Source organism: Monocercomonoides exilis, assembly GCF_001643675.1.
Source record: "Monocercomonoides exilis strain PA203 chromosome Unknown scaffold3-2548433, whole genome shotgun sequence".
NCBI lineage: Eukaryota > Preaxostyla > Oxymonadida > Polymastigidae > Monocercomonoides > Monocercomonoides exilis.
Genome location: NW_027150548.1, coordinates 1414826 through 1430329, shown reverse-complemented (window position 1 = coordinate 1430329; position 15504 = coordinate 1414826). Strand labels below are relative to the sequence as shown.

General features: G+C 43.5%; 2 protein-coding genes across 2 annotated transcripts; one reads left to right on the top strand and one right to left on the bottom strand.

Annotated features, from left to right (window-relative positions):
- Positions 1–15: 15 nt before the first annotated feature.
- On the bottom strand, positions 16–4116 carry MONOS_10530 (uncharacterized protein; the record flags this gene model as incomplete). The annotated part of the gene is made up of 2 exons (XM_067862988.1): positions 16–3592; positions 3875–4116. The coding sequence occupies 2 exons, from the start codon at positions 4114–4116 to the stop codon at positions 16–18; spliced, it is 3819 nt and encodes a 1272-aa protein (XP_067735302.1).
- Positions 4117–4557: 441 nt separating this feature from the next.
- On the top strand, positions 4558–15339 carry MONOS_10529 (putative THO complex subunit 2; the record flags this gene model as incomplete). Its single annotated transcript, XM_067862986.1, has 7 exons — positions 4558–4720; positions 4757–4873; positions 4941–5052; positions 5103–5147; positions 5175–5233; positions 5334–8849; positions 9050–15339. The coding sequence occupies 7 exons, from the start codon at positions 4558–4560 to the stop codon at positions 15175–15177; spliced, it is 10140 nt and encodes a 3379-aa protein (XP_067735301.1). The 3' UTR covers positions 15178–15339.
- Positions 15340–15504: the final 165 nt, after the last annotated feature.

Genomic DNA, 15504 nt, shown 5'->3' with positions numbered 1-15504 from the left:
TTAAAGCCAGTTCTTTCATGAAGATAAGAAATTGGACATTTCGATAAGCTTATCAGGAGTAGTGAGGATGTTAGTGGCTTCTTCGTCCAAATGAAGAAGAGGTTCCAATGCAGCATCAATCGAATGCTGTGCAGACCTCTCATTTTTCGGCGGCTCATACTCCATCGCAGCTTCAGAGCCAGAATCTGAGAGTGGGCTCATTGGACTCATCTCTTCTTCATCTTCTTCTCCCTCTTCCTCTTCTTCTCCGGTGATGTCTTTTCCTTTGCTTATTTTGCTTTGTTCTTCCTTCTCCCGTCTTGCTGTCTTTCTCATCTCTTCCACTTCTTCCTTTCCATCCATAGCTGAATGCAACATCGACTCCAGTAAGCTCGGCCTTTCATCTATTTCTTTCTCACCTTCACTTTCCTTCTCCATCGCCTTCTGCATTGCTTCCAGTGGCATTGGCACATCAGACAAGGAGCGCTGCTTGCGGTTCTTGCCTTTATCGCGTGAACGCTTCTGTGAAGAGCTCAACTGATTTTGCGAATCTGTCTGGAAAGCAGCTGATAGTTGGCTCTGTCTTTGCGATTGTCTGTTAACTTTGATTGGCGTCTCTGTTTTATTTTGATTTTCAGTTGATGCAATCTTCGTGACAGCAAGTGGACCCAGAACGCTTTCTGCTTTGGAAGCAATTTGCTGCTGCTGTTGTTGTTGTACTGAAGAAGAAGCATCGTCTCCCTCCTCATTCTTGATAGTGCTTTGTGCTTGTTTCTTGGCTTCAAATTTCCTTGGGACACTCGTGCTGTAATCTGCTTGAATACATTTCTGTGATGAGTCAGCTTCATTTGACTTTGTTTCCAACAGTGTTGCTTTCAGAAGAGGAGCCAACTTCACCCGCAGAATCTCCTTCTTCTCTGTTGCTACAAGTAGATCATTCACTCCTTCTATTCCTGCCCATTCAGCAGACACCAACTTCTCCTCCTTTTTCGAAGAGCCGTCTGCAAAAGATGCAGAAAGCGGAGCCACAAACGAGATGTCATCCACAGTCGAGGCAAGCTTCACAGACACCAGTGGCTCTGGTGAGAGTGTGGAGAAGACCATCAGCTCAGAGTTGTTGGAAACCTCTTTGCAGCACGCTGGGTAAGTAGGTGCTGGAGGAACTTGATAAGAACGCATATATTTACTGGCTGGCAGAGTATTTGAACCAGCCTGCAGAGGCACAATTGGAAGCATGCTCTCTTTGTGCTCCAGAACAGCTGCAAACAAAGAAGAGAAGTACAAATCTTTTGATTGAGACCCTTGCTTCTTCGAAGATGCATTTTCATTCTTCTGTTCTGAGATTGAGATTAATGTGCCATCAACTGCAAGATGAGAAAATCTTCCTTTTTTCATCCATTTCAGCTTCTTCTTCTCAACATCCACACAAAACAACCCTATCGCTGTTGTCTCCACCAAACACAGTCTTGTTCCACACACAAAAGAAAGGCCATGTCGAATGGGCGGAAGGCGAATTTTTATGTGGAGTCTCTTTGAAGCGTTTTGTTTTGCTGAATCTTTCTTTGCAGAAGCAGATTTATCTGTTGAATTTTCAGAAGATGACAGCGGCCCGGGCAACTGCTCTTTGGATTCGCTCGATGTGGATTCTTTCGGATTATTCATTGCAACATCACTCTTTTTATTCGCACTTGAAGTGCACATCTCAAACGGCTCGATGTCTCTGAGAGGCAGACTAATTGCAGCAATCTGCTCTTCTCCTCGTGAAGTGAACAAAAAGTACGTGTGATCTGCTGAGACAGCCAAAGTCGTCCCGTCTGGAGAATATGCTGCTGCGTCAATGGCGTCTGCTTCCATCTGCCGAGATGAAACGCAAAGCCAGCTGAACTCAGTCTGCTGCACACCCCTGGTAATCTGGTTGGGATTTGCTTTCGGTTTGTTCTTTTTCATTCCTGATTCGTTCAGCAGGGAAATAACCTGCCCTTCCTTCTCTTCTCTCGGCTGTTTCTTCTCCCATACTTTGAATGAAGCATCACCCGAGCACGACACAACCAGCGGAAGAGAAGGATGTGCCACCAGTGCAGTGAATGCGGCTGAGTGTGGCGTGTCCACTACAGTGTGAGGGCGGAACATATGCAGCTGCGACAGAGACGAGGCAGATGTTGAGTCAGAGTTGTGCGACGTCGACTGCAGCTCCCAGAAATGAAGTGCATAATGATCACGCTCAAGTGGATCGAAGCCATCAATGGAGATGTCGATGTGCCCTTTGGGATTAGACACTTTCACAAGTTCTGCGATGGATGCAGCAGACAAAGATGAGGCTGAATCAGGATCAAAGGATGAAAAGGAAGAGGAGGAGGAGGAGGAGGAGGAAGACGAGGATGATGCCAATGCTTGAAGCATTGTTCTCTTTTCTGCCCTGTTTCCTGGTAAAAACAGTGTCTCCGCTGTCTTTTTCAGTTCTTTCTCAAAATACTCTCTTGTCAGACCGGTCAAATATTCTCCTTTCTTCGTTTCGTAGCGCACGGTGTTCGTTGGCTTCATTTCCCACAGCTTCTTCTTTCGCTCTGCCACAACCAGCGTCTGCCCGTCACTCAGCACACATGCTGCTTCGATGGTGCTTTCTTTGCCTTCTCTCACTTCAACAGCGTCAGGAAGAATAGACATAGCTGCGTTTGTGGGTGTGAGGGCAAGGAGATCGAAGGAGATCAGACGGCTTCTGTTGGCACAGAGAAGGATGTGTGTGGAAGGAAGATGGGATGAATAGTGTTGAAGAACTGAAGAAATAGAAGAAGAAGAAGAAGATGATGATGATGATGATGATGATGATAGGGATATTTGATTCGATGCCTCAGCAGGGATAAGAGGAGGATGCTTCACAAATATTGGAGGAGGAAAAACAGATGAAAGAGTTGAGAAGGCTGATTCAGTGTTGACAGGAAACTTCCACGGATAAAACTTCATTGGACGACTTTCTATATTTTCTTTTGTTGATTTTGAAGTTTGATTCGCACCAGAAGCAGATTCTTCTGTGCTTTCGATGATCTTTTCAACATCGCACAATGCTCCTTGACTTTCTCTCTTTTGCCATGAAAGCCCATCCACTCTCACACCAACAACGCCGAGCATGACATCAACAACAGACAGTGAGCCTGGCCCGTCTTCACCCCCGCGACTTTTCACTGCAATCCTTCTTCCATCAGGAGACACTGCCACACCAACAAGTCGATGAGGAAGACGAGGGATGACAGATCGTTGCATTCCAGCCACCGTCCATAAAGCAAGAGAAGACCCATTTGCCACTGAAGCCAAAATGTCTCCTCCTCTCATAAACGACATGGATCGAATGGCATTATCATGCCAATGAACAGTACTTTGCGGGATAGAAATTCCCAAAACTTTAGCTTGTGCAACATGTGAAGGAATTGAGTTTGCAATACTAATATTATTAACATCAAGGACTTGTTCGCTGTGCCCGAGAAAGAAAAGACGCTTCCATGTATTACGGGGATAAATGCTCATTTTCCCAATTGAGTTACCAACGGCCACCACATTACCATCGTCGTCAATTGCAAATGCAGTGAAAGGAAATGCTTTCGAAATTTGTGCGATGACACTATAAAAACGTTCCAATGCATGATATAAAAATATAATTTTTGTAGTTGCTACTCCGACAATGGTCCCTGAACTGTTGCTTGATAAAGGTGAAAAGCTGGACCCAAGGAGCAAAAATGAAATGGAACTGAATTTTAAGTCAAAGCTTGAAAAAATCTGCTGATTCCATGCTCGTTGAAGAACAACAAATATCTTTTTAGTTGCCTGTGAAGGAACAAAAGAGCGTATAGGCATTCCAACACGAAACATAGAAACCATTTTTGATGTTTTTACATTCCAAAACCGTAAAGTACCATCAAGTGAAGATGAAATAATTTCTTCAGAATTAAACGGCGAGATATGCACTCCTGTAACTAATTCGGTATGGCCACGCAGAAAGGAAACTATTTCACCAGTTGAAACCGAAATTACTGCGATTTGATTTCCCTGCGCTGATAAAATAAATTGAGAATCCTCAGTAAAAATAGGATCAACGCAATAATCTTGTGAGCTGGCTAAAAATTGTATGCATTTCAGATCAGCCATATTTACGCAGTTACGCGAAATATAAATTTTTATTCTGATCTAAACCTAATAATGTATATTTTCGAAATAATGTCTGATGAACTGATAACAACACTTTCAATGAAAAACTATTTTTATAATTAAATACAAACATATATATATAATTTTCATCAAAAATAATTATTCTATTTTGTATTTGTATAAAAGCTTCATCATTATGAAATGAGAAAAAAATATTGATAGAGAATTGAAGAGAATTTTTCAAACACCAAAAGAATTGAACAAAATTATTTTCAATTAATAAATTATGATTTAGTTACAATCAATTGCTTTCAATTTGCAAAATCAAATTTTGAAATGATTCAAAATAAAATAAAGTGGAAGAGATCATTACAAATATTTTCTCCATTTTTTTTGTCGATACAAATTTAAAGTTTTCAAATAATTTGAATTTTTGATTAAATGTTCGATGAAATATTGGAGCAAAGGTTTTTGACCGATTTGAATCAATACATTAAAGATAAGACTGAAGGAAAAGTGTCTCCTGGAGAATTCTTACAAAAATTATTAGATGAAAAATCTGAATATCGTAAAGCATCATTTATTTTTGTTTCCGAGCAATTAGGTTTGTGTTGTGTTTGTATATTTTTGTTTGCTCAAGGATCACTGCGTTTTTTATTAGATTGTCGTTATCCTGCTCCAAAAGATACGAAAGGAATGCAATCTCTTTCATTCGAGTCGAAAAATGCTACGCTGTTATTAATGGAATTTCAGGCTCGTTTCATGTTTTCATTTTGTTTTTTAAAGAAATATTTGTGAAAATTTGTATTTTTTTTAGAAACAAGAACTGATTTCAAAGGAGGATTTGATGAGAATTTTAGACATTGAACGACTTTATTGCATGGGTTTTGTTGATGGTTCAAAACTTTCAATACCACGAAAAAGAACTGCTCTTCTGTATGAAAATTATAATTATTATTCTGAGATTATTATTAATAAACACGTAGATTTACTCAGAGAAAGTATAATCTTCTTCATGAGGAGGAAGAAGGGTTTTCTAAATTATTAGTTGCACTCAGTCATCCTGTTTTGCTTCAATCTCCTTTTCATCTGCAAGAAGAAATAAGAACTCTGATTGGTTTTCTATTTTTTGATTATTAAATAATATGTTCAAATAAAAATTATTATATAAATATCTTTTTAAATTTTTGACTTTCTTTTGAATATTTTTTTAAAAGGTCACTTTCGACTCGATCCAAACAGAGTTGTCGACATCATTCTCGAGTCAATGGAATCTCTTCTGGAGCTCATCTTAGGCTCAATCGATCATTCATCAGCTGCCCAGCTCTTCAACTCCAAGCGGCGCCACAACTACGCCAACCGCATCGACGCCTCAGCTCGCCTGGCCTTCACTTCGACTTCTGAAGACGAAGCTGCTCTTCTGTCGTCACACCCACACATAGCAGCTCTTCTTTCTCTTCTTTCTCTCTTGTCCACATTCCCTTCGTTCCACATCCTCAGCATTTTGAGCTTCAAGTTCCGTTCTTATTTCGAAGGACAGTTCTTGTGGCCTGCTGGGTCGCCACAGCAGCTCGTGATGGAACCTCCGCCTCGTTCGATACAATCACTTTCATCACAAGGAATGAATTCTTCTTTATCATCATCATCTTCTTCTTCTTCTTCTTCTGCATATGCAAGAGGGAATGAAATGTCGATGCAGTCTCAAAGATATCCATCTTCTGTACAGGGCGCATATGTGTCGTCTTCAGGTTATCCTTCTTCATACTCTCAAAGGAACAGCCAGACAATACAGCCATACAACCAAACAGCTATTATACCTTCATCATCATCTTCTTCTTCTTCTTCTTCAAATAACAAATCATCTCTTCTCACATCCATCTTAACCTCCTCTGCCTCCTCCTCCTCTTCCATCTCCTCCTCCTCTGCTCCCACCATCGCCTACTACGGAATGCCTGCCCCTCATTCTCTCTATCGTCTTTCTGCTTTTCTCATTCTGAATGGCATTGTCGACGGCGCCTCGCTCGTCTCTCTCCTCCGCCCAGCCATCGACGAATACGAACCTACTTTCCTCAGATACGCACAGCACATCTACACTTGTCAATCCCTCCTGTCTCCTCCCCCTTCTTATCCAGCCCCTCCTCTTTCTCTTCAAGGGAGATCAGCTGTGGCGAGTGTGCTGATGCAGAACAGGATGCTAGAAGCTACGTTTGAGTCTGCGCTGCCAAGTGAACTGGCACTCCCTGCTTCTTCGTCGTTCATCTACTCTCCATTTGGGGCAGCTGCTGTGAGAGAACAGGAGAACATCGCAGAAGCTGTTGTGAGTTCATCATCTTCCTCTTCTTTCTCTTTCTCCTCCTCTTCTTCTTCTTCTTACCCATCCACTTTATACATTCGCCCTGTAAGCTCATCCTGTCTCTCTTCAATAGAAGCCAACAGAAGACAGTATGAGTCGATGCCTTCTGCACGTGCCATCCGCGATGCAATGGACGAAAGTGCTGCAGCTGCACGAATGATGGACTCTGTGGAATCTGCCAACACCAGCAGAGAAGAGAGAGAGAGAGAGAGGAGAGAGAGAGAAAGGGAGAGGGAGAGGGAAAGAGAAAGAGAAAGGGAAGGTGGAGAAAGACCTGGTTTGCTTCCGAATCCATCGCAGTCTCCAACACCTTCACGCTCTCCTATCCCTTCTGCCTCACAAACACCTTCCAGATTAGGCGGTTCATCTTCTCACATGTCATCTTTGTCTTCTCTTTCACCATCTTCTTCTTCTTCCTCCTCCTCTTCTTCTTCTTCTTCACATCATCCTTCTGCTTTTTCCGATGGCAAATACATCCCACCTCTCACTTTATCATCGACATCTGCCTCCGAAGCTGCTGATTCGATCTCTGTTGTTGTCCAGTCAGTTTCAGATGGCTCCTCCTATGCCCATCTTCCAGTACAAGTGTTCCAAAACGTCGAAACACACCCGACTTTGCTGAGTCTCAATGAAAATGCGTTCTTCAGAGCGAAGGAGACGCCGCAGAATCCGAGAAAGACGATGGGCAATGTGGATCCAGAGGCAGCAGCACCGCCAGCCTTCTTCATTCCGGATGGGCTTGTGAGACAGACACAGCATGGGAAAGGAGGAGAGAGAGAGAAAGAGGGAGAGAAGGGGAAGATGAATATGAATGTGCCAACAATGTCTTCTTCTTCTTCTGCAATGCAGAGAGAGAAAGAGAGAGAGAAAGAGAAAGAGAAAGAATCAGGTGATTTAAGCGAGCAATACGAGCCAACTGGCTTTGTGGCTGAATGGCAGCCGTTCCGCTTGGCGTCTGCGTTGATTGAGTGTGGTGCATTTGATGTGGCTGAAAAGCTGATCCTGCAGCCGATCATCAATGCAGGTGGAGTGCTGGTGACTCCGTCTGTTGCAGATGCCGCACCGAAGGAGGCGCTGAGAGTGATACACCCGACATTCAGAGCAGCTGATGATGAGGAGGATGAGGATGAGAAGGATGGGGAGAAGAAGGAGGAGGAGAAAGAGGGGAATGAGAAGAATGGTGGTGGTGGTGTTAGTGGAGGGAAAGGGGTAAATGGAGAGAAGGTGACAAAGATGGGAACTAAAAATTCAACTGGTTCGACAACAAGTGCTTCAGCGTCTTCTTCAGCTGCATCTGTTAATAGTGCATCAAATCATTCTTCATCAGCATCTTCTTCTTCTTCTTCTCCATCGAATAGCATGTCATCTGAAGGAGAGATGGAAGAAGGCGAAATGGATGAAGACTTTTCTGATCTGCTTTATCTCTCAACAGACGAAGCAGAATCTGCAATTGAACAATTATCATCATCATCATCATCACCTTCTTCTTCTTCTTCCTCTTCTCCTTCTCCTCTTTCTTCTTCTTCTTCTCTCACACACAAACGCCCCCGCAGTCTGTATGATGCAAAGAAAGTGGGCAACTACACAGCACTTGTCGATGTGGCAGCCGAAGACGGGATGAGAGCGAGTCTGTTCAGACACATTGAACTTCTGCTGGATGAAGCAGATTGTTTAATGGCATCTGAAAGTGTGTGTGAAAAGCTAGGGCTGACTGCTGCGAAGAAGGCTATTTTGAGGAGGCAGAGGAAGAATTCGGGGGAGAAGGAGAGAGAAGAAGAGGAAGAAGAGGAAGAGGAAGAAGCGAGGATGTTGGAGGAAAGAGAAGGAGAAGGAGAAGAAAGGGAAGAAGGAGCGATTGAAGACGGGAATGAGAATGAAGAGAATGAAGAAGGAGGGAAAAAAGGTGATGATGGAGATGTGCAAGAGATTAGTGCAGCAGCAATGGCAGCGAAGAAGAAGAAGATGGGGAGAAGCGGACAAATGGATGTGGAAGAGGTTGGTTCTTCTTCTTCTTCTTCTTCTTCTTCCATAGGAGAAAATGGAAGAAGCACAAGAGAAGAATTGCAAGAGGGTGGGGAGATGTCAATTTTTGAGAGGAGGAAGAAGATGCTGTCAGAAGTGACAGCCCAAACAAACCAGACGCAGCTCAATGGGAAAACGGTCAAAGAAGCGCTGAAATGTTATCAGCAAACTGTCTCCTCTGCATTTGTGCTGAGGGCAAAGCAGATGAAAGAGGAAGAGGAAGAAAAAGAAGAAAAAGAAGGTAAAAAAGAGACAAGTGAAATGGATGAGGAAGTGACAGACATGCAGAAGAAGTCGATGGTGAAGGCACCAGAGTCAAGAGAGTTTGCATTGAATTCTCTGTTGACGAGAGAGAAAGGTATAATATTTGTTTTGTTTTTTATTTTATTTTATTTTTGAATTTTTTATTTAATTTTGTTATTATATTGTTATATCTCTCTATCATTTGTATTGCAATTTAACATTTTTCTCATTTTTCTATTCATTTATTCACGATTCATTTAATCATAATCTTTCTTCTTTTCTTCTTCTTCTTCTTCTTCTTCTTTCTTCATTCAGCCACTCCTCAATCCAAATCTTCCTCTCTCTCCTCTCTTCTCCATCGCATGCATCATCCTCTTATGCTCATTGGACCCCATCTCTTCCACAACATCCCTCTCTTCTCCAGAGTCTGCCGCTTTCTTGTCTGTTACATGGAGACTGTCGAAAAGGAAGAGAAAGAGAAAGAAGAAAACACAGAAAATTCAGATAAAAGCATTCAAATGGAATCTGAGCCAACAACTTCTTCAAACAACACCCCAAACAACCTCCAATCCCGTCCATCTTCCTCATACCTCCCCCAACTCGAGCAAGAAATCGTCTTCTCCCTCCTCTGCAGCACCCTCCTCCCTTCTCTCATGCTCACTCAGTCCAACTACCCTCTCTCCTGTGAGTGTTGGCGTGTTCTCCGCTGTTTCTCCCTCGTCCAGCGCAACATGCTCTATGAGACCCTCAGCACCGTCCACACACGCCACCCGCTCTGCGCCTTCGCCCGCCTCCGCACAGTGAGAGAAACAAAGAAATGTACCAGACGCCTGTCGAAGGAAAATCTGGGTGTGATGGGGCGCATCCTCACACGCCTCGCTATGAGCAATCCACTCCCTGTGTTCAACGACATCTTGGCCACCATCGAGGCATACGACAACTTTGTTGACAGGTTTGTGGAGATTCTTGCACATTGTCCTCCGATCGCTTGGGATGTTCTGCCTTTTGTGCTCATCCGCCGGCTCTGCAACAATCGCAAGCCGCTTCTCAAAGCAGACGGCACCTCTGTTTCCCAATGGCTCCTGAACACCGCCCAGTTCGTTGCTGCTGCCTGCTTCCAGCACAGCCAGATTGACATCTCTGCATTGCTCACATTCCTCCAGTCACAGTGCTTGCGGGGGAATGCGCTGGAAATGGTGATTTATCAGCGGCTGGTCACAAACATCACACGGACACGCTCGCCAGATGATGTGTATCCAACAGCTGTGCATGCCTCTCCTTTCCTCACAAGAGAAACTAACCTTTCTCTGTCTGCTGTGCAGATGCACTCACAATACACAGCTTTGTCAGCAGCAGCTCATTCTGCTCTGTCTCCACTGGGATCTTCCATTCCATCATCTCTTTTATCAACTGCTGCTGCTGCTACTTCTCTATCTTCTTCTTCTTCCTTCACCCCTTCTTCCTCCCTCACATTCGCCTCCACCGCCTCCGCTGCTGATGCGTTGAATGCTTTCCTCTCTATGCAGCGTCGCCCTCCTCCGCCAGACATGGACCGAATGCGCAAGCCCCTCACACACACTGCTCTGTGGGAGCCAGTTTTTGTGGGGCTGGCGAGGGCAGTGCGGAATGTGGAAGAGAACACACAGAGTGAGTATGTGATGCTGGTGTCGGAGCTGATTGACAAGATTCACAGCATCCTCATGCAGCATGCGGAGCTGGCAGCTGATGCGATCAATGAAGGAGTCACTTTTGGAGAGGTGGAGGGGAATGTTTCTGGGTCTTCTTCTTCTTCTTCTTCTTTATCCATTCAATTATCAACCGACCAATCAAAGAATGACAGCATTCCACCGATTTCACTGCTGGAAGAGAAGTATTATCCACATGTCACTCCATTAGACATGCTTGTCATTGAATACAAAGTGCCCTTGAGTTATGCGCTTTTGTGGAGCAGGCCATTTATGATGAATGATTTTGCAGCAGAATTAGACAGATGGAAGACTCTTCCTCTGCCTTCTCCATCTGACATGGAACAATGTTTGGCTCAATTAACTGACTCATCATCTTCATCATTATCTTCTTCCTCTTCTTCCTCTTCCTCCATCCCCAATCTCCTTTCATCTCTCCCCCAGAACTCATCCCTGTGGCTGCGCCGCATCGTCCGTGTTGTTCCCTTCGATGCCTGGCGCTCCATCACTCCTCGTCTCTTCTTCGTCTTCTGGTCGCTTTCTCTCTCCAATGTCTTCGATCCATACAAGGAATACCGCACATACAACAACACAGTCACCACAAGAATATCTGAACTGCAGAAGAAACTGCCAACAACATCACTCGAAAACACAAAAAGGACAATTAAACAGCTGTGTGCACAGAACGAGATGCTGCTGAAGGAGATGAAGGCAGAACAGAACTCAAAGAGCCCTCAAATACTCCATCTGGTGGATCAGATGAGGAAGGCGAAGGGGCTTCTGTATCCGTCTTTGGCATCGGCTTCATCTTCTTCTTCTTCCTCTTCCTCTTCCTCTTCCTCTCAGCAGATTCCATCTACTCCAAATTCTGTGTTGATTCCATCGACCATTTCGTCCCCTGCTTCATCTCCTCAAAATAGCTCTGTTTCTCTTGTTTCTTCTTCTCCCCTTCCTTCTTCTTCTTCTAATTCAAAACAGCTATCATCTTCTTCTCCAATTCCAATCCATTTACCAACATCTGCACTTTCTGCAACTTCTGCTTCATCATCAAATTCATCACAGCCTTCTCCATTGTCTTCATCCAGCAGCACAAACAAACAGGCAATGGATTCTGTTGAGACTGACACACAAATTGCGACTCCTTCGAACACTCCTTTGGCTCTTTCTGTGCCTTCTTCTGCAATCACATCGCCTTCTACGTCTTCCACTACGATTAATCCTTCTTCTCCCTTAGCAACTTCTACAACATCATCCTCTTCTTCCTCTTCTTCCTCTTCTTCTATTTCTTCTTCCTACTCTTCATATCTCCCCTTCATCCGCCGCTTCTCCCGCTACTGTCTCTTCCCCCGTTCTCTGCTCTCTGCCCGCGATGCGTATTTCTCCGCGGAGTTTCTCCGGATGTTGGGTAGGAAAGTGTGCAAAGAGCTTCCCTTGCACTACCTCTTCTACCAGGCCGTCCGCAGCACTCTTTCGGCAGTTGCCTTTTTGACAGAAGCAGAGACGAGGCGATATGGCTTGTTTGTGGCGAGGATTATGAGAATTGTGACGAATCCGTTGATTGATGCTACCTTGTTCCGTGTGAGCGACTGGGGCAAGACGACGCTGGAGGAGCTGCGGGTGATGGGGTATGCGCTCCACTTGATGTTGGGGGAGAAGATGATGGAGACAGCAGACGAGGCAGTGAAGCTAGGGGATTCTGTGATGATGAAGCGTGTGCTGCTGTTTCTGGTGGAAGTGGCTGAAGATTTTCCGATTTTTGACCATTCCATTGAGGAGTTTCAAGGACTGACTGAAAGAATCATTGCGATGAAGAAAACAGAGCTTGTTCCGCTGGCTGAGAGATATACAGAGCTGCTGAAGAAGAACACGACACTCAAAATAAAGACGAAGATTGGGATGCAGAGGAAAGCAGAACAGGAGAGGGAGAAGGAGATGAAGATGCAGAGGGAGAAGGAGATGAAGGAGATGAAAGAGAAAGAGAAGGAGAAAGAGAAGGAAAAGGAAAAGGAGAAGGAGAGAGAGAAAGAGGAGATGAATAAGCAGAAGATGAAGGAGAAAAGTAAAGAAAAGGAGAAAGAGAAAGAAAAAGAGAAAGAGAAGGATAGGGAGAAAGAGAGAGAGAAGGAAAAGGAAAGAGAAAGAGAGAAAGAGAGAGAAAGAGACAGAGACAGAGATAGAGAGAAAGAGAAAAAGAAGGAGAGAGAAAGAGAAAAGGATAAAGACAAAGACAAAGACAAAGACAAAGACAAAGACAAAGAAAGAGATCGAGAGAGAGAGAAAGAGAAGGAAAGAGAGAGAGAAAGAGAAAGAGAGAAAGGAAAAGACAATGAAAAAGAAGTCAGAATGCGAAGTGATGAGAAAGAGAGGGAGCATCTTTCGAATTCAAAGGAAAGCGAAAAAAGGCGATCAAAAAGCAGAGAAAGAGGAAGAACATTCAGAGAGAAGGAGAAAGAGAAGGAGAAGGAAAAGGAAAAGGAGAAAGAGAAAGAGAAAGAGAAAGAAAGACATGATGCACGAGGAAGGCATTCACACTCAAGAACAAGAAGTCCTCCTGCAAAATCACCAAATTCTTCCTCTTCCTCTTCAAACTCTTCAAACTCTTCTTCATATCCTTCTTCTTCCTCCTCCTCCTCCTCTTCTTCTTCTTCTTCTTCTTCTCAATTCCAACAGCCATCTGACAATCGTTCTCATCAACGAAGCTCTTCAGCTTCTTATCAATCTTCATCATCATCTTCTTCTTCTTCCATTCCTCGTCCTTCTTCCTCTTCTTCCTCATCTTCTTCTTCTTCTTCCCTTCCTTCTTCTTCTGATTCTCATCATCATTCACACAGACACTCAAGTGTTCCTTCTTCTTCTTCTCCCTCTCGTTCTTCTTCTGTCTCTGTTCCTCCTTCTCCTTCTTCTTCTTCTTTATCAATATCTTCCTCATCCTCTTCTTCCTCCTCATTTTCTTCTTCTCCTTCTTCCTCTCCTTCCTCTTCTCATTCTTCTCTCCAATCCACAAAAAGCGATCAGAAAGATACTTCCAATCGCAATCAAATACCACAAACAGCACCCCTATCTTCTTCCTCTTCCTCTTCTCGTCAATCTATCCCTCTTTCTCAAACATCTTCTTCCTCTTCTCCTCCTCCTTCCTCTTCTTCCTCTTCCTCTTCTTCATACAACTCCAACAAGACACAAAGAATTAACCAATCTGCTCCAACATCAGATTCATCTGCTTATTCTGGACCTTCCATTCGTAGTCTGCAAGGTTCTTCTTCTTCTTCTTCACCTTTATCATCTTCTCCTTCTTCTCCTTCTTCTTCTCTTCCTCCTCAAAACTCATTTCACCAACAGATTCATTCTTCAATGCCTGTAAATCGCTCTTCAGCTATGCCATCTTCTTCATCATCATCTCCTTCTCCTTCTCTTTCTCCTTCTTCTATTCCAACATCTGTTCCAACAGCTCGACCGACTTATCATTCACAACCACCACAGCCCCAGTCTCAACAACAACCACAACAACAACCACAACAACAATATCAGCTTCAACAACAGCAACAGCGTCAATCTCCAATGCAATCACAGACACAGACACAAATGCAGGCACAAATGCAAATACCAAGCCAGACGCAGCAATATTCTCAGAAGCCAATGAAGAATGCTTCCAATGCTCCTCCACAATACAGAGGAGCATCAACAAATGTATATCAACATCCTCAACAAACAATGCAATCTTCTCAATTGACACAGCCTTCTTATTCTTCTTCTCCTTCTCCATCTTCTCCTTCTCCTTCTGTCTTGTCTTCTCAACAGACTCTTCAATCAAATACTGCTTCAGCAAAGCCTGCTGCTTCGTATCATCCCTCTTCTCTTTCACATTCTTCTTCTTCTTCTTCTCCATCTTCTTCACTATCTTCTTCTTCCTCCTCTTCTTCTTCCTCTCTTTCTGTTCCTGTTCCTTTGAATATGAATGTCAATGTGAATGCAAATGTTCCAATCCAAACTCCTCTTCCATTGCCATCTCAGCAGCCATCTTCATTACATCCACCAGCACAGACACAAATGACTCAACATTATCCTCCTCAATCTGTCTCTTCTTCTCCTTCTTCCTCTCTTTCTTCTTCTTCTTCTTCTTCTCGTCTTCAACCTCCCATTCAAACATCAACCTCTGTTGTTTCCTCTTCTTCTCCTTCTTCTCCTTCTCCTTCTGCTGCTGCAACAACAATTAACCGACAAACGCAAATGCAACGTTCTCCACAAGCTGCTTCGCCTGCTCAGCAGAAGAATTCTATGGCTTCTTCTTCCTCCTCTTCCTCTTCCTCTTCCTCCTCTTCCACTCCTTCTATTTCATCATCCACTTCTTCTTTATCTCCCTCTCTTTCTCCCTCCTCATCTTCTCCTGCTTCTTCCTCATCATCATCTTCTTCTTCTCTCTCTTCTTCTTCTTCTTCTTCTCCATCTGTCTATCCCTCTTCTTCTGTGCGTGTCCAACCTCCTCGTCAAGAGGCACCCCAAATGCAACATCGAATGCTCTCCACTGTTTCACCTCGCTCAGCCACTTCATCCTCCTCCAGCTACTCCCCTCAGCCTTACTCTCAATCACAGCAGCAGCAACAGCAGCAGCAACAACAACAACAACAATACCAGACACAAACACACTCACAATACAAAAGTTATTCTGATCAGCAGAGGACACAGCGCCAGCAGCAGTTCAGATACCAGCACAGCCATGATGATCAGAGAAATTGGAAGGACAATATGCATTCTCGAAGATAGTTGAAAATTATTTATTTTACGTTATGCCTTTTATACAAATTATTGTCAACTTTTGAAAATTGTTGTTTTGTTTGAATTGCTGAAAAAATTGTTTGATCTTCAGCCATAATATTTTAATTCAATTCATGAAATTTTTTGAAAAATAAAATTTATGCTGAAATATTCAAACGTTTATTCCTGCACACAAATAATTGAGATAAATGTTTCTCAGTGTTTAATTAAGGATGGAATTCGCAAATTCCAACAATTCGCAAAACTGTCAATTTCGCATCCGCAGCGACCCTTTGCATTTCGAAATTTCAAAGAATGATATTAACATTTATTTTG